Source organism: Carcharhinus amblyrhynchos, chromosome 8 (genome assembly GCF_965287045.1).
Source record: "Carcharhinus amblyrhynchos chromosome 8, sCarAmb.v2.hapA, whole genome shotgun sequence".
Lineage (NCBI taxonomy): Eukaryota > Metazoa > Chordata > Chondrichthyes > Carcharhiniformes > Carcharhinidae > Carcharhinus > Carcharhinus amblyrhynchos.
The window spans coordinates 58,667,248-58,680,893 of record NC_137331.1 but is presented as its reverse complement, the minus strand read 5'-3'; the positions used below and the strand labels follow the sequence as shown (position 1 = coordinate 58,680,893).

At 45.0% G+C, this 13,646-nt stretch overlaps 1 protein-coding gene across 6 annotated transcripts in view; it reads left to right on the top strand.

Moving 5' to 3' along the window:
• cspp1a (centrosome and spindle pole associated protein 1a) overlaps nt 1-13,646 on the top strand; it is a 213,804-nt gene that overhangs the window by 180,679 nt on the left and 19,479 nt on the right. For all 6 annotated transcript variants that reach the window (XM_080194128.1, XM_080194129.1, XM_080194127.1 and 3 more), the window contains one exon: nt 12,996-13,130. In XM_080194128.1, the coding sequence (XP_080050254.1) occupies nt 12,996-13,130 (135 nt within the window). The remainder of the gene's footprint in view (nt 1-12,995; nt 13,131-13,646) is intronic.

Here is a 13,646-nt window from a genome sequence, read left to right as displayed (position 1 = left end):
TAAAAGCAAAGAGTTATTATTGTGAGAAATGGATTATGATACGGAAATGGAGGGGCAACATTTAAGTGCGTGATTGTGAGAGTTGGCTGTGAAATACAAATAAGATGAGGGTTGAGTAGTGGCTGTTCAGTTGGAGACATGAGAAAGTGCCTCAAAGAGAGAGGGTGGTGCAGCAAGTTATGTTGGTCTGAGGAGTTCTATGCAGGAGAGAGTCAGGTGAGATCAGAGTGAGGGGCTGCGCTTAAATAAGGCATGTCACCCATCTTTCCTGCTCCAGTTATACAACTAAGCCTCTTATCACACAGTAACCATGAGTGAGGAACCACAATGTTGTGACTCATCTCTCACTTTTCTTTAGTTTCAGAACCTGGCCTCTTTCCCTACCCTTCCTGCCCCCTCCCACCCCGTTCAGCCCATCTATTGAACAAAGAACAAATAAGAGTACAGCACAGGAAGAGACAAGCCCTCCACCTTACGCCGATCATGATGCCCTAACTAAGCTTAAAAAAAATCTTCTGTCCTTACTCAATCCATATTCCTCTACTCCCTCTCTCATCATGTACCTATCCAGATGCCTCTTAAATGTTGCTAATGTACCTGCTCCCACCACCTCATCTGGCATTGCGCTCCAGGCACCCATCACTGTCTGCGTGAAAAACTTTCCCTGCACATCTCCCTTAAACTTTCCCCCTCTCACTTTGAACCTGTGCCCCCTTGTAGTTGACACTTCCATCCTTCGAAAAACTCAGCCTGTGCCTCTCATAATTTTAGCTCTCTATCAGGTTTCCCCTTGGTTTCTGTCTTTCTAGTGAAGACAATCCTAGTTTATTCAACCTCTTGTTATAGGCATCACGTCTCCTGAAGGCCCACATCTGCGTCAAGTGTTTAGAGCTGCAGCGTTTGAGGGCCTGGGTCAGGCAACTGGAGGTGCGTTTAGAGGATGCATTTCTGGTTAGGGAGAATGAGGAGTTAATGGCTATGAACCATGAACAAGTGGAGGTCCCAGGGGCTGAGGAACAGGATGGGTGGATAACTGTTAAGAGGAAGAAGAAGAATAGTCCTGGTCCAAAGACCACCCCAGTGGCCCCCCAAAAGGCATCGACAGGGGTACAAAAGGAAAGACAGGAGGGCCAGAATGACTCAGAGGGAAGGAAGGGGGCTGGCAATGAGATAGTGGTGGGGGATGGGAGGGTCAAAGGAAGTGACAGGAGGTTCTGTGGGCAAAAGCGTGACTCCAGGATGGTAGTCTGCTTCCCTGGAGCAGGGGTGCAGGACATATCGGAGAGGATAGGGGGAATTTTGAAAGGGGAGGGGACCCAGGCAGAAGTAATAATACACGTAGGAGAGAGGGACGTAGGAAGGCAGAGTAGGGCAGATGTACGCAGGCAATTTAGGGAGTTGGGGTCCAAACTGAAGAGCAGGACCTCCAGGGTGGCATTCTCTGGGCTGCTGCCTAGTACCAGCAGGGCTAGGAATAACAAGATCATGCAGTTGAATGCATGGCTGAGGGATTGGTGCAAGGTAGAGGGCTTTACTTTTGTAGATCACTGGGAAGTATTTGTGAGAGAAGGGCACCTGTACAGGAGGGATGGGGAGCATTTGAATGGGAGGGGGACAAATGTCTTAGCAGGGAGGTTAGCTGGAGTGTTTAGGCAGGGTTTAAACTAATACGGGGAGGGGGGGGCGGGGATGAGACTGATAGCTCATTAGACACTGGGGTCGGGAGTGAGTTGGGTGATAGGGTAGGTTTGGGTGAAAGGAAAATTATCAGGGGGAAGGAGGTTCCGAGTGGGCCTGGAGGGTTGGACTGCGTCTGTTTCAATGCGAGGAGTGTGACGGGTAAAACGGACGAGCTTAGGGCCTTGATGTTCGTGAGGAATTTAGATGTGGTGGCGGTGATGGAGACGTGGTTAAAGGAAGGGCAGGACTGGCAGCTGAATGTTCCTGGGCATAAGTGTTTTAGGTGTGACAGAGGAGGGTTGAAGAGAGGTGGTGGGGTGGCATTGTTAGTAAAGGAGCACATCACAGCAGTGCAGACGGAGGATAATATGGAGCAGTTAGGGATCGAGTCGCTGAGGGTGGAGTTGAGGAATAAAAAGGGAGAGATTACGATGCTAGGGGTGTACTATAAGCCACCCAACAGCCCGAGGGCAGTGGAGGAAGGTATTTGCAGAGGCATTTTAGATAGGTGCAGAAAGAATAAGGTGGTTGTAGTGGGTGATTTTAATCTTCCTGGAGTGGATTGGAAGGTGCCTAGAGCTGGAGGTAAGGATGGGGAGGAGTTTGTAAAATGTGTGTTGGAAGGGTCCTTGGAGCAGTACGTAATTAGCCCGACTAGGGAGGGGGCTATACTGGATTTAGTGTTGGGTAATGAGCCGGGGCAGGTGGTTGAGGTTGCAGTAGGCGAACATGTGGCTAACAGTGACCACAAGTCTGTCTACTTTAGGAGAAAAATGGAAAGGGATGAGTGCCATCCGAAGGGGAGGGTGCTGAACTGGGGGAAGGCGAGCTATAGCCGTATTAGGAGGGAGCTGTAGGACACTGATTGGGAGGGGTTGTTAGCGGGCAAGTCCACGGATGGTAAGTGGGAGACTTTCAAGGGCAAACTGATAATGTTGCAGGAAAGGCATGTGCCGGCAAAGAGGAAGGATGGGAAAGGCAGGATTAGAGAGCCGTGGATTACAGGGGGTATTGAAGAGTTGGTCAGGAAGAAAAGAGAGGCATATGTTAGGTCGAAACAACTGGGAACGGAGAGAGCGCTGGAGGAATATAGAGAGAGTAGGAGGGAGCTTAAAATGGGAGTTAGAAAGGCAAAAAGAGGGCATGAACTGGCTTTGGCTGATAGGATTAAGGAAAATCCAAAGGCATTTTACTCATAGTAGGAACAAGAGAGTGGTTAGAGGGAAAATTGGTCCTCTTAGGGACAAAGGAGGGGAGCTATGCATTGAGTCTGAGGGAATGGGGGAGATCCTGAATGAATACTTTGCGTCGGTATTCACAAAGGAGAGGGGTTTGGTGTCTTGTAATGTCTTGGAGGGAGCTGTAGATCATTTGAAGGAAATATCCATTACGAGGGAGGAAGTGTTAGGGTTTTTAGGTAGCATAAAAACGGATAAAGCTCCGGGGCCTGATGGTATTTATCCCAGGCTGCATAGGGAGGTGAAAGATGAAATTGCTGGGCCTCTGACACAAATCTTTGTCTCTTCTCTGGACACAGGTGAGGTCCCAGAGGACTGGAGGGTAGCTAATGTGGTACTGCTGTTTAAAAAGGGCAGTAGGGATAATCCTGGTAATTATAGACCAGTGAATTTGACATTGGTGGTAGGAAAATTATTGGAAAATATTCTTAGGGATAGGCTGTGTAAGCATTTGGAGTGTTGCGATCTGATTAGGGATACGCAACATGGCTTTGTTCAGGGGAGGTCTTGCCTTACGAATCTGGTAGAATTTTTTGAGGAGGTGACAAAAACGGTTGACGATGGACGAGCCGTTGATGTCATCTATATGGATTTCAGTAAGGCGTTTGACAAAGTCCCTCACGGTAGCCTGGTAGAAAAAGTTAAGGCACATGGGATACAAGGACAGGTAGCTAGATGGATTGAAAACTGGCTAGGCAATAGGAGACAGAGAGTAGTAGTGGAAGGGTCCTTTTCTGGCTGGAGGTCAGTCACCAGTGGTGTGCCGCAAGGCTCAGTACTGGGACCTCTCCTCTTTGTAATATATACAAATGACTTGGAAGAGGACATACGTGGTGCGATCAGCAAGTTTGCAGATGACACCAAGATGGCAGGTTTGGTGGATACTGAGGCGGATTGTCAGGTGACACAGCAAGATATAGATAGGTTGGTATACTGGGCAGATAGATGGCAGATGGAGTTTAATCCTGACAAATGCGAGGTGATGCATTTTGGAAGGAATGATGCAGGGAGGAGTTACATGATAAAAGGTAGACCGATTAAGAGTATAGAAATGCAGAGCGACCTGGGAGTGCAAGTGCACAAGTCTCTGAAGGTGTCAACACAGGTAGAGAAGGTTGTGAAGAAAGCTTATGGAATGCTAGCCTTTATAGGAAGGGGTATAGAGTATAAGAGCTGGCGTCTAATGCTTCAGTTGTACAGAGTGTTGGTTAGACCGCATTTGGAGTACTGCGTCCAGTTCTGGTCACCTTCCTACCGGAAGGACGTGGAGACCCTGGAGAGGGTGCAGAGGAGGTTTACCAGGATGCTGCCTGGTATGGAAGGACTGAGTTACGAGGAAAGATTGGAAAAATTGGGGCTGTTCTCCTTAGAAAGATGGAGATTAAGGGGGGGATCTGATAGAGGTGTATAAAATAATGAAGGGAATAGATAGAGTCAACAGTGGCAGGCTTTTCCCTAGATTGGGGACAACTGTTACGAGAGGTCACGATCTAAGGGTGAGGGGGGAGAAGTATAATTTGGATACTAGAGGAAGGTTTTTCACGCAGAGGGTCATGGGGGTATGGAATGCGCTACCAAGTAAGGTGGTGGAGGCGGGCATGTTGGACTTATTTAAGGTTTACTTAGATAGACACATGAGTGAAACAGGGATGGAGGGTTATAGAAGACGGTATTAAAAAGGGTGAGAGCCTCGGGACGACACTGGAAATGTAATATTACATGTTAATATTTTGTCTCTTTTAATCCACGGATTTCGGTCCACCTTGTTGTCAAATGAGGGGCATGCACACGGTGGGTCATGCGTGGGCTGCTCTTGGAGGTTTCGAGAGTGGCCTAGTACTTCATGTCGTTGTGTGTGCTTAATCCTGGACCAGCAGGCAGGCACCACAACAGCTCAGTGACTATCAGTGCTAGCTGTGCAGATACATGGATTTGGGCCAGTGTCTGAGGGAGTTTGCGCATTCTCCCTGTGGTTGCGTGGGTTTCCTCCGGGTGCTCCGGTTTCCTCCCACACCCCAAAGATGTGCTCTTAGGCTGATTGGTGTACCAAATTGACCCTACACTATTCTCCCCTGGATCTGGCTACGTTAGGGGTACCATTCACATACACACGGGGCAGGGTAGGTGTAGGAAAATGCTTTGTTGAAATGGCCGCGCGGGCTCGTTGGGCTGAAGGGCCTGTTTCCTGTGCTGGGTTGTTCTTTGTTCTTTGTATAGCCAACATCCTTGAGATCAGGCAACATCCTGGTGAACCTTCTTTGCACTCCGTCTCCAAAATCTCCATGTCCTTCTGGTAGTGTGGTGATCAGAACTGCCTGCAATACTCCAAATGCAGCCTAGCCAAGGTTTTGTATAGCTGCAACATGATTTGCTAACTGATATGCTCAATGCCCTGACTGATGAAGACAAGCATTACATATGCCTTCTTAATCACTTTGGCCACCTGTGTTGCCACTTTTAGGGAACTGTTGACCTGCACACCCAGACCCCTCTGTATGTTAACTGGAAAAAGTATTTCTATACAGATTGCTATAGCCTGCATTATAACCTCTAGAAATATTTCAGAGAACTGTACAGCAGCCTTTCCATGTTGGGACACCATTATTTAAGTTGATGTCTGAGACCTGACCTTCACCATGCACTATTCTGACCACTGTCTGGGTCAGCAACGGTCCACATCAATCTGTTTGTATTGGATATTTGAAATAAGGCACTGTTCATTGAAATTCATGTAAAAATCTGGGAAAATGCTCTTGAGTTAAACAGCTGCAAGAACCAGATTTAAAGTGACATCTGAGTTAAATCAAAAGTTTGGTGACATCTTTATACAGCCTGTGAAGCAGTAGTTTTCTTTTGGCATGGTGTGGAAGTGTGAATGCACGTGGCAATTGAAGGCAGAGGAATCATGAGAGGAGAGGTGCAAATCCTAGAAGTGGATCTTCGCTGAAAATAGCTAAGGAATAGCTGGTTTGAGAGTGGGGTGTTTATGACCACAGCCTGTTGGTTTGCAGGGACTGTGTATTTACTGAGAACATTATAGCACAAGATGTGTTTTGTAATCTCTGTTATCCTTGAAACCTGTGTACATTTGTAAAGAAAAGTGAGAGTTAAAGAGTATTGTATTATAGTCAAACCTTTCATTTTTTCTGTTGTTAATAGCTAATTGGCAATCCTATGGCTCTCTTGAAACATTTCATGAGAAAGCATGTTACGGTCTTTTGATCCTTCCATTCATTAGTGATTAAGGAGAACAATAGGGTGCTGGAGAGAGAGAGATGTCCTTGCAAGGGTCAAAGGCAGAATCAATTTGGCTAGAGCTAAGGAACAATAAAGGTATCAATACGTTGCTCAGTTTAGTCTATAGACAAGCAGTTGCTGGGAAGGATGGAGAGGGACATATTTGCAAGGAAATTTCAAAGAGGTGCAAGAATAATAGAGTAATTGTAGTAGGGGACTTCAATTATCTGAATATAAGACTGCAAAAATAATACAGTCAATTCCTCTCGGTCATGGGTGTTCAACTCCCATGCGTTCTCACAAACTGTGAAATCACAAATGTTGAATTTGCCCATGTACAGAATTGGCACTTGTGTTGTATGTTTTCTACATATTTGGATTATAATAGGAAATTCATGACTGGAGTAGCAACATAAAATGTGACTTACTCTTCTGGAACAGAAAACGATCTGTTACATAAACATTTAAAACTTTGTAATGCTGGGGAATATAGTGTCAAGTGCCCTAATTGCATCTAAGTCACAGATGAGTAAAGTTTTGGGGTTGTGAACTGCAATTATGTCTATGACAGTTGTGTGGATAAACAAATTCGTAATAGAGGGGGTTGTGAACAACAGAAGTTGACTTGAAAGGTAAGGGGGCAAAAATCCCTAGTGTCTGTTCAGGAGAATTTTCCACGTAAGTATGCTTCCAGTCCAGTGAGAAAGGAGGTATTGTAGGACCTGCTTCTCAGAATAGGTTCGGCTGAATGGATCAGCAGGGAAACATTTAGCAGACATTGTATCTTAAAGACCCAAATGTTCCATTATAGAGAGAGGCGTCTGACTCACCTTATTTTGGGACCCTGAAGAAGTCCTGACTTGCTCATATCCATGGTACTTGCATAGGAAGTTTTATCCTGCTCAGACTCCTCAGTTATTCCAGTGATAGTGGGATCAGATGGCCAGAAACTTCAGCTGTTTGCATTATGCTTACACTGATTTTTTTTTACATTGATTTGCTTGGAGCTTTTCATAGAAGGCATAAAATTAGTGTAATTCTAAATAAATTATTTGGAGTGTCAAAACACAATGGCACCTGCGCAATGTTCACCAGTCATTTTTGGATACATGAGAGGGTTAGCAGTCAGTGAGAGGAGATTGTGCAGTGTTGGAGTTTACAGCTCCATTTAAAATCAATAAACTGAATGTAAACTTAGGGGTCTTCAGTTCATGATATCAAGCAGACGCAGCACGGATTCATGAAGGGGAAGTTGTGTTTAACGAATTTATTGGATTTCTATGAGGACGTGACTGGTGCGGTAGACAGAGGGGAACCGGTGGATGTGGTGTTTTTAGATTTCCAGAAGGCGTTTGATAAGTTGCCTCACAAAAGGTTGCTGCAAAAGGTTAGGGTGCACGGAGTTGGGGGGTAAGGTGTTAGCGTGGATTGAAGATTGGTTGTCTAAAAGGAAGCAGAGAGTTGGAATCAATGGATGCTTTTCTGGTTGCCAGTTGGTGACTAGTGGAGTGCCGCAGGGATCGGTGCTGGGGCCTCAACTGTTTTACCATTTACATAGACGACTTGGAGGAGGGGGCTGAGTGTAGGGTGACAAAATTTGCTGATGACACGAAGATGAGTGGAAAAGCGAATTGCGTGGAAGGTGCGGAAAGTCTGCAGAGGGATCTGGATAGGCTGAGTGAGTGGGTGAGGACCTGGCAGATGGAGTATAACGTTAGCAAATATGAGGTTATCCACTTTGGTAGAGATAATAGTAGGAGGGATTATTATTTAAAGGGCGAAAAGCTGCAACATGCTACAGTGCAGAGGGACCTGGGGGGTCCTTGTGCACGAATCGCAAAAACCCAGTCTGCAGGTGCAGCAGGTGATCAAGAAGGCGAATGGAATGTTGGCCTTTATAGCGAGGGGGATAGAATATAAAAGCAGGGAGGTCTTGCTGCAACTGTACAGGGCACTGGTGAGGCTGCAACTGAAGTACTGTGTGTCCTTTTGGCCCCTGCGTTTGCGAAAGGATATATTGGCCTTGGAGGGAGTACAGAGAAGGTTCACCAGGCTGATACCAGAGATGAGGGGGTTAGCTTATGAAGAGAGATTGAATAGACTGGGTCTGTACTCATTAGAGTTTAGAAGGCTGAGGGGGGATCTTATAGAGACTTACAAGATAATGAAGGGGCTAGATAGGGTAGAGGTAGAGAGATTCTTCCCACTTAGAAAGGATAGCAGAACTAGAGTGCACAGCCTCAAAATAAGGGGGAGAGGCAACTCAGAACAGAGTTGAGGAGGAACTTCTTCACTCAAAGGGTGGTGAATCTCTGGATTCTCTGCCCATTGAAGTGGTGGAGGCTCCCTCGCTGAATATATTTAAGTCACGGGTAGATAGATTTCTGATAGACAAGGGAATTAAGGATTATGGGGAGAAAGCGGGAAAGTGAAACTGATCCACTTCAAATCAGCCATGATCTTATTGAATGGCGGGGCAGGCTCAAAGGGCTAGATGGCCTACTCCTGCTCCTATTTCTTATGTTTTTAAAAGGGGCATGGTTGCACTGGAATTATGCTCCAAGTTGGCCTGCAAACTCTGTTCGTCTCTACTTGAACCGCCATAAGGAAGTGCCAATTAAAAATTAAATTGCAGTCCACTTTGGACAGGTCCTCTCCGATGCTGACCGGAAGATTTCGGCCAAAGTTTATGTTGGCAAAGGAAAAGACGGGGCACAACCCAGAGTCAGTAAATTAATTGGAGGAAAGTCAGCTTCAATGAGAGGGACAGTCATTGATGAAGCAGGTAAGATAGTTGGGCCCAGAACACACCCAGAGGAACCCCTGCAGTTACGTTCTGTGATTAAGATGATTGCTGTCAAACAACTGCAACAGTCTTCCTTTGTACTAAATATGACTCCAACCAATGGAGAGTTTCGCCCCTTATTCCAATTGACTTTAGTTTTGCTACTGCCCCTTGAAACCACAGTCAGTCATAAGAACGTAAGAGCATAAGAAATAGGAGGAGTAGGCCATCTAGCCCTTTGAGCCTGCCCCGCCATTCAATAAGATCATGGCTGATCTGAAGTGGATCAGTTTCACTTTCCTGCTTTATCCCCATAACCCTTAATTCCCCTGTCTATCAAAAACCTATCTACCCATGACTTAAATATATTTAGCAAGGTAGCCTCCACCACTTCAACAGGCAGAGAATTCCAGAGATTCACCACCCTTTGAGTGAAGAAGTTCCTCCTCAACTCTGATCTAAACTGTCCCCCCCCCCTTATCTTGAGGCTGTGTCCTCTAGTCCTGCTATCCTTTCTGAGCGGGAAGAATCTCTCTACCTCTACCTTATCCATCCCCTTCATTATCTTATATGTCTCTATAAGATCCCCCTTCATCCTTTTAAACTCTAACGAGTACAGACCCAGTCTATTTAGTCTCTCTTCATAGTCCAACCCCCTTATCTCCGGTATCAGCCTAGTGAACCTCCTCTGCACTCCTTCCAAGGCCAATATATCCTTGCGCAAGTGCGGTGTCCAAAACTGGACACAGTACTCCAGCTGCGGTCTCACCAGTACCCTATACGGTTGCAGCAAGATCTCCCTACTTTTATATTCTATCCCCCTTGCTATTAAGGCCAACATTCCATTCGCCTCCTTGATCACCTGCAGACTGGTTTTTTGCGACTCGTGCACAAGGACCCCCAGGTCCCTCTGCACCGTAGCATGCTGCAGCTTTTTGCCTTTTAAATAATAATCCCTCCTACTATTATTTCTGCCAAAGTGGATAACCTCACACTTGCTAACATTATACTCTGTCTGCCAGGTCCTCGCCCACTCGCTCAGCCTATCCAGATCTCTCTGCAGACTTTCCACACCCTCCACGCAATTTGCTTTTCCACTCATCTTTGTGTCATCAGCAAAGTTCGTCACCCTACACTCAGCCCCCTCCTCCAGATCATTTATATGAATGGTAAACAGTTGAGGCCCCAGCACCGATCCCTGCGGCACTCCACTAGTCACCAACCGCCAACCAGAATAGCACCCATTGATACCAGCTCTCTGCTTTCTATTAGACAGTCAGTCCTCTATCCACGCTAACACCTTACCCCCAACTCCGTGCGCCCTAACCTTCTGTAGCAACCTTTTATGAGGCACCTTATCAAACGCCTTTTGGAAATCTAAAAACACCACATCCACCGGTTCCCCTCTGTCTGCCACACTAGTCACATCCTCATAGAAATCCAATAAATTCGTCAAACACGACTTCCCCTTAACGAATCCGTGCTGTGTCTGCTTGATCAAACCATTCTTTTCTAGGTGCCTCGCTATTTCTTCTTTGATGATGGATTCTAGCATTTTTCCAACTACAAACGTTAAACTAACTGGCCTATAATTCCCTGCCTTTTGTCTGCTACCTTTTTTAAACAGCGGCGTGACATTAGCCATTTTCCAATCTTCCGGCACTTCCCCGGAGTCCAGCGAGTTTTGATAAAAGTCAACTATTGCTACAATGTCACTGTCAGTCACTTTCATTTCACCTCTGGAGTTCAACACTTTAGTCATTATTAGGACCAAGACTGTAATGATGCCAGGGGCTGAATGTCCCTGGCAAAACCCAAACAGTGCATCAGTAAGTGCCACTTGCTAGCACTGTTGATAATACTTTCCATTATTTTTTGATGACACAGAGTTTGAATGAATTATGAGCACTTTCACAAAAGTATTACAAACTGATACCCCTTTCATAAGAACATAAGAAATAGGAGCAGGAGTAGGCCATCTAGCCCTTCGAGCCTGCCCTGCCATTCAATAAGATCATGGCTGATCTGTCTTGGCTCAGTTCCACATTCCCGCCCTCTCCCCATAACCCTTAATCCCCTCTCTTATCAAAAACCCATCAACCCGCGTCTTAAAAATATTTAGCGAGGTAGCCTCCACCACTTCAACGGGCAGAGAATTCCAGAGATTCACCACCCTTTGAGTGAAGAAGTTCCTCCTCAACTCCGTTCTAAACCGCCCCCCCCTTTATCTTGAGGCTGTGCCCCCTAGTCCTACTATCCTTTCTGAGCGGGAAGAGTCTCTCCACCTCTATCCTATCCATTCCATTCATCATCTTATACGTCTCAATGAGATCTCCCCTCATTCTTCTAAACTCCAACGAGTACAAGCCTAGTTTATTCAGCCTCTCCTCATAGCTCAACCCCCTCAACTCCGGCATCAGCCTAGTAAACCTCCTCTGCACTCCCTCCAAGGCCAAAATATCCTTGCGTAAGTACGGCGCCCAAAACTGCACACAGTACTCCAGCTGCGGCCTCACCAATGCCCTATACAGCTGCAGCAAGACCTCCCTACTTTTATATTCAATCCCCCTCGCTATGAAGGCCAGCATCCCATTTGCCTTCCTGACCACCTGCTGCACCTGCAAGCTGGGTTTTTTGCGACTCATGCACAAGGACCCCGAGGTCCCTCTGCACCGTCGCCTGCTGCAGTTTTTCTCCACGTAAGTAATAATCCTTCCTACCATTATTCCTACCAAAGTGGACCACCTTGCACTTGCCAACATTAAATTCCATTTGCCATTTCCTGGCCCATTCACCCAGCCTATCTAGATCCTTCTGCAGACTCTCCACACCCTCCGCACAATTTGCTGTTCCACCAATCTTGGTGTCATCAGCAAATTTCGACATCCTACACTCGGTTCCCTCCTCCAGATCATCTGTATAAATGGTAAATAGCTGAGGCCCCAGCACCGACCCCTGGGGCACTCCACTAGTCACCATCCGCCAATCCGAATAGCACCCATTGACCCCATGGACTGTAGCAGATCAAGAAGGGAGCTCACCAACCCACCTCAAGGGCTACCAATGGTGGCCTAGCCACATTCCTTGAATGAATGAAAATAAATAACCTTCTTAATTCATCCTCTAAAATGAGTGCAGAAATGTGCTTTGTCTTGTTGGGTTTATAATATAGAGCTTAAAAAAGTTCTCCTCGACGCATTTTAAGAATTCTGTCCCAGTTAATATTTGAGTAGTTGTAATCCCCCGCTATTACATCCTGGTTGTTTCCACATTTTTGAGATTTGCATATATATTTGGTCTTCTATCTACCTTTGGCTGTTTGTAGTCTACAGTGTATATTATTGCCTTATTTTGCTCTGCGGTTCAACTCAAATGGCCTCATTTGATGATCCTTCTATTGTGTCATCCCAGCTCACAGGTATAATTGTTTCTTTAACCAATAATCTTATATCCCTGCATTTAACTAACTTCAGGGTCTCTGAAGTAGCAGGATCTTCTTACTGCTTCATACTTCTTTTTCAGGAGTGGACAATGCATGTGTTGTCAGCACCTGTATTGCCCACATTTAGAACAAGTCAGGATAGTACAAATTCTTTGTTCAGTGAACATAACTACATGTATCCATCTCAGTGAAGACCAGGCTGATAGTGATCCACACGCTGTCTGCCTCCAGGGAATTAAGATTGGCCTGCATAACCTGAATGAATTTTGCACCCAAAAGGAGTGTATTTTTAACTTGTCTTAGTATGTTCCTTCTACTGAATTAATAATAATATTTCCAATTATTTTTAAAACATTCAATGCTTTATTTCAGATTTACTGTTAGTATGTTTAAATGATATATGTTAATGTGGGAATTGAAATGGTAAGTGATTGTGATCTGGTTAACATGGTATCAAGCAAAATCACAATTTATTGACTTTTGCACTACAGCAGAATTTTTAATGTCAGAATGACCTGTTTCCTTATGGAGAATGAGTATTTTTAATCTGCTGCTTACTTTAGAATGTGCAACCAGGATGTTCTCTTTGTAACACTTTTTCTATTATAAACAGACTCAGCAACGTGTGCTGAAATAAGGCAAGTGTACCCAGACCCTCCAAATGATAGTAATACACTGGAGATTCAACAAGAGGCATTATTAAGAGAACAGAAAAAGAAACTGGACATAATGAAGAGGAAACAAACAGGTCAGAGCAATACAAAATTAAACAGTAATGTTAACATTTTCTTAAAAATTATCCATTCATAGTTCATTTTTATCAGGTTCTAAACTGTTTATTTTATTTTATTTACATAATTTCAGTGCTATATTTGTAAATTGGTTTTGATCATAAGGCCTAATTTTGCAGTTAGATAATTTTGATGTAATCAAGCACTGATTACTGGAAATTGCTGGAAAAGAACAGCTTGTTGAGAGCCCAACAGCAAAATGGAACGTATGCTGAACATTTGAAATAAAACAGAAAATGCTGGAAATACTTCGGTCAGCAGAATCTGTGTACAGAAAGAAAAAGATCAACGTTCCAGACTGCTGACCTTTCATCACACCAGTGACTTGAGCACACAATCCAGGTTTGACACTTCAACCAAAGTGAAGGAGTTCTGTGCCGTTAGAGTTATCATCCTTCACATGAGACATAATGTCTAGGCTCCATCTGGTGGTATTTTAAAAAGTGTTATATCAAAGAGAAGCAAATGTCTTC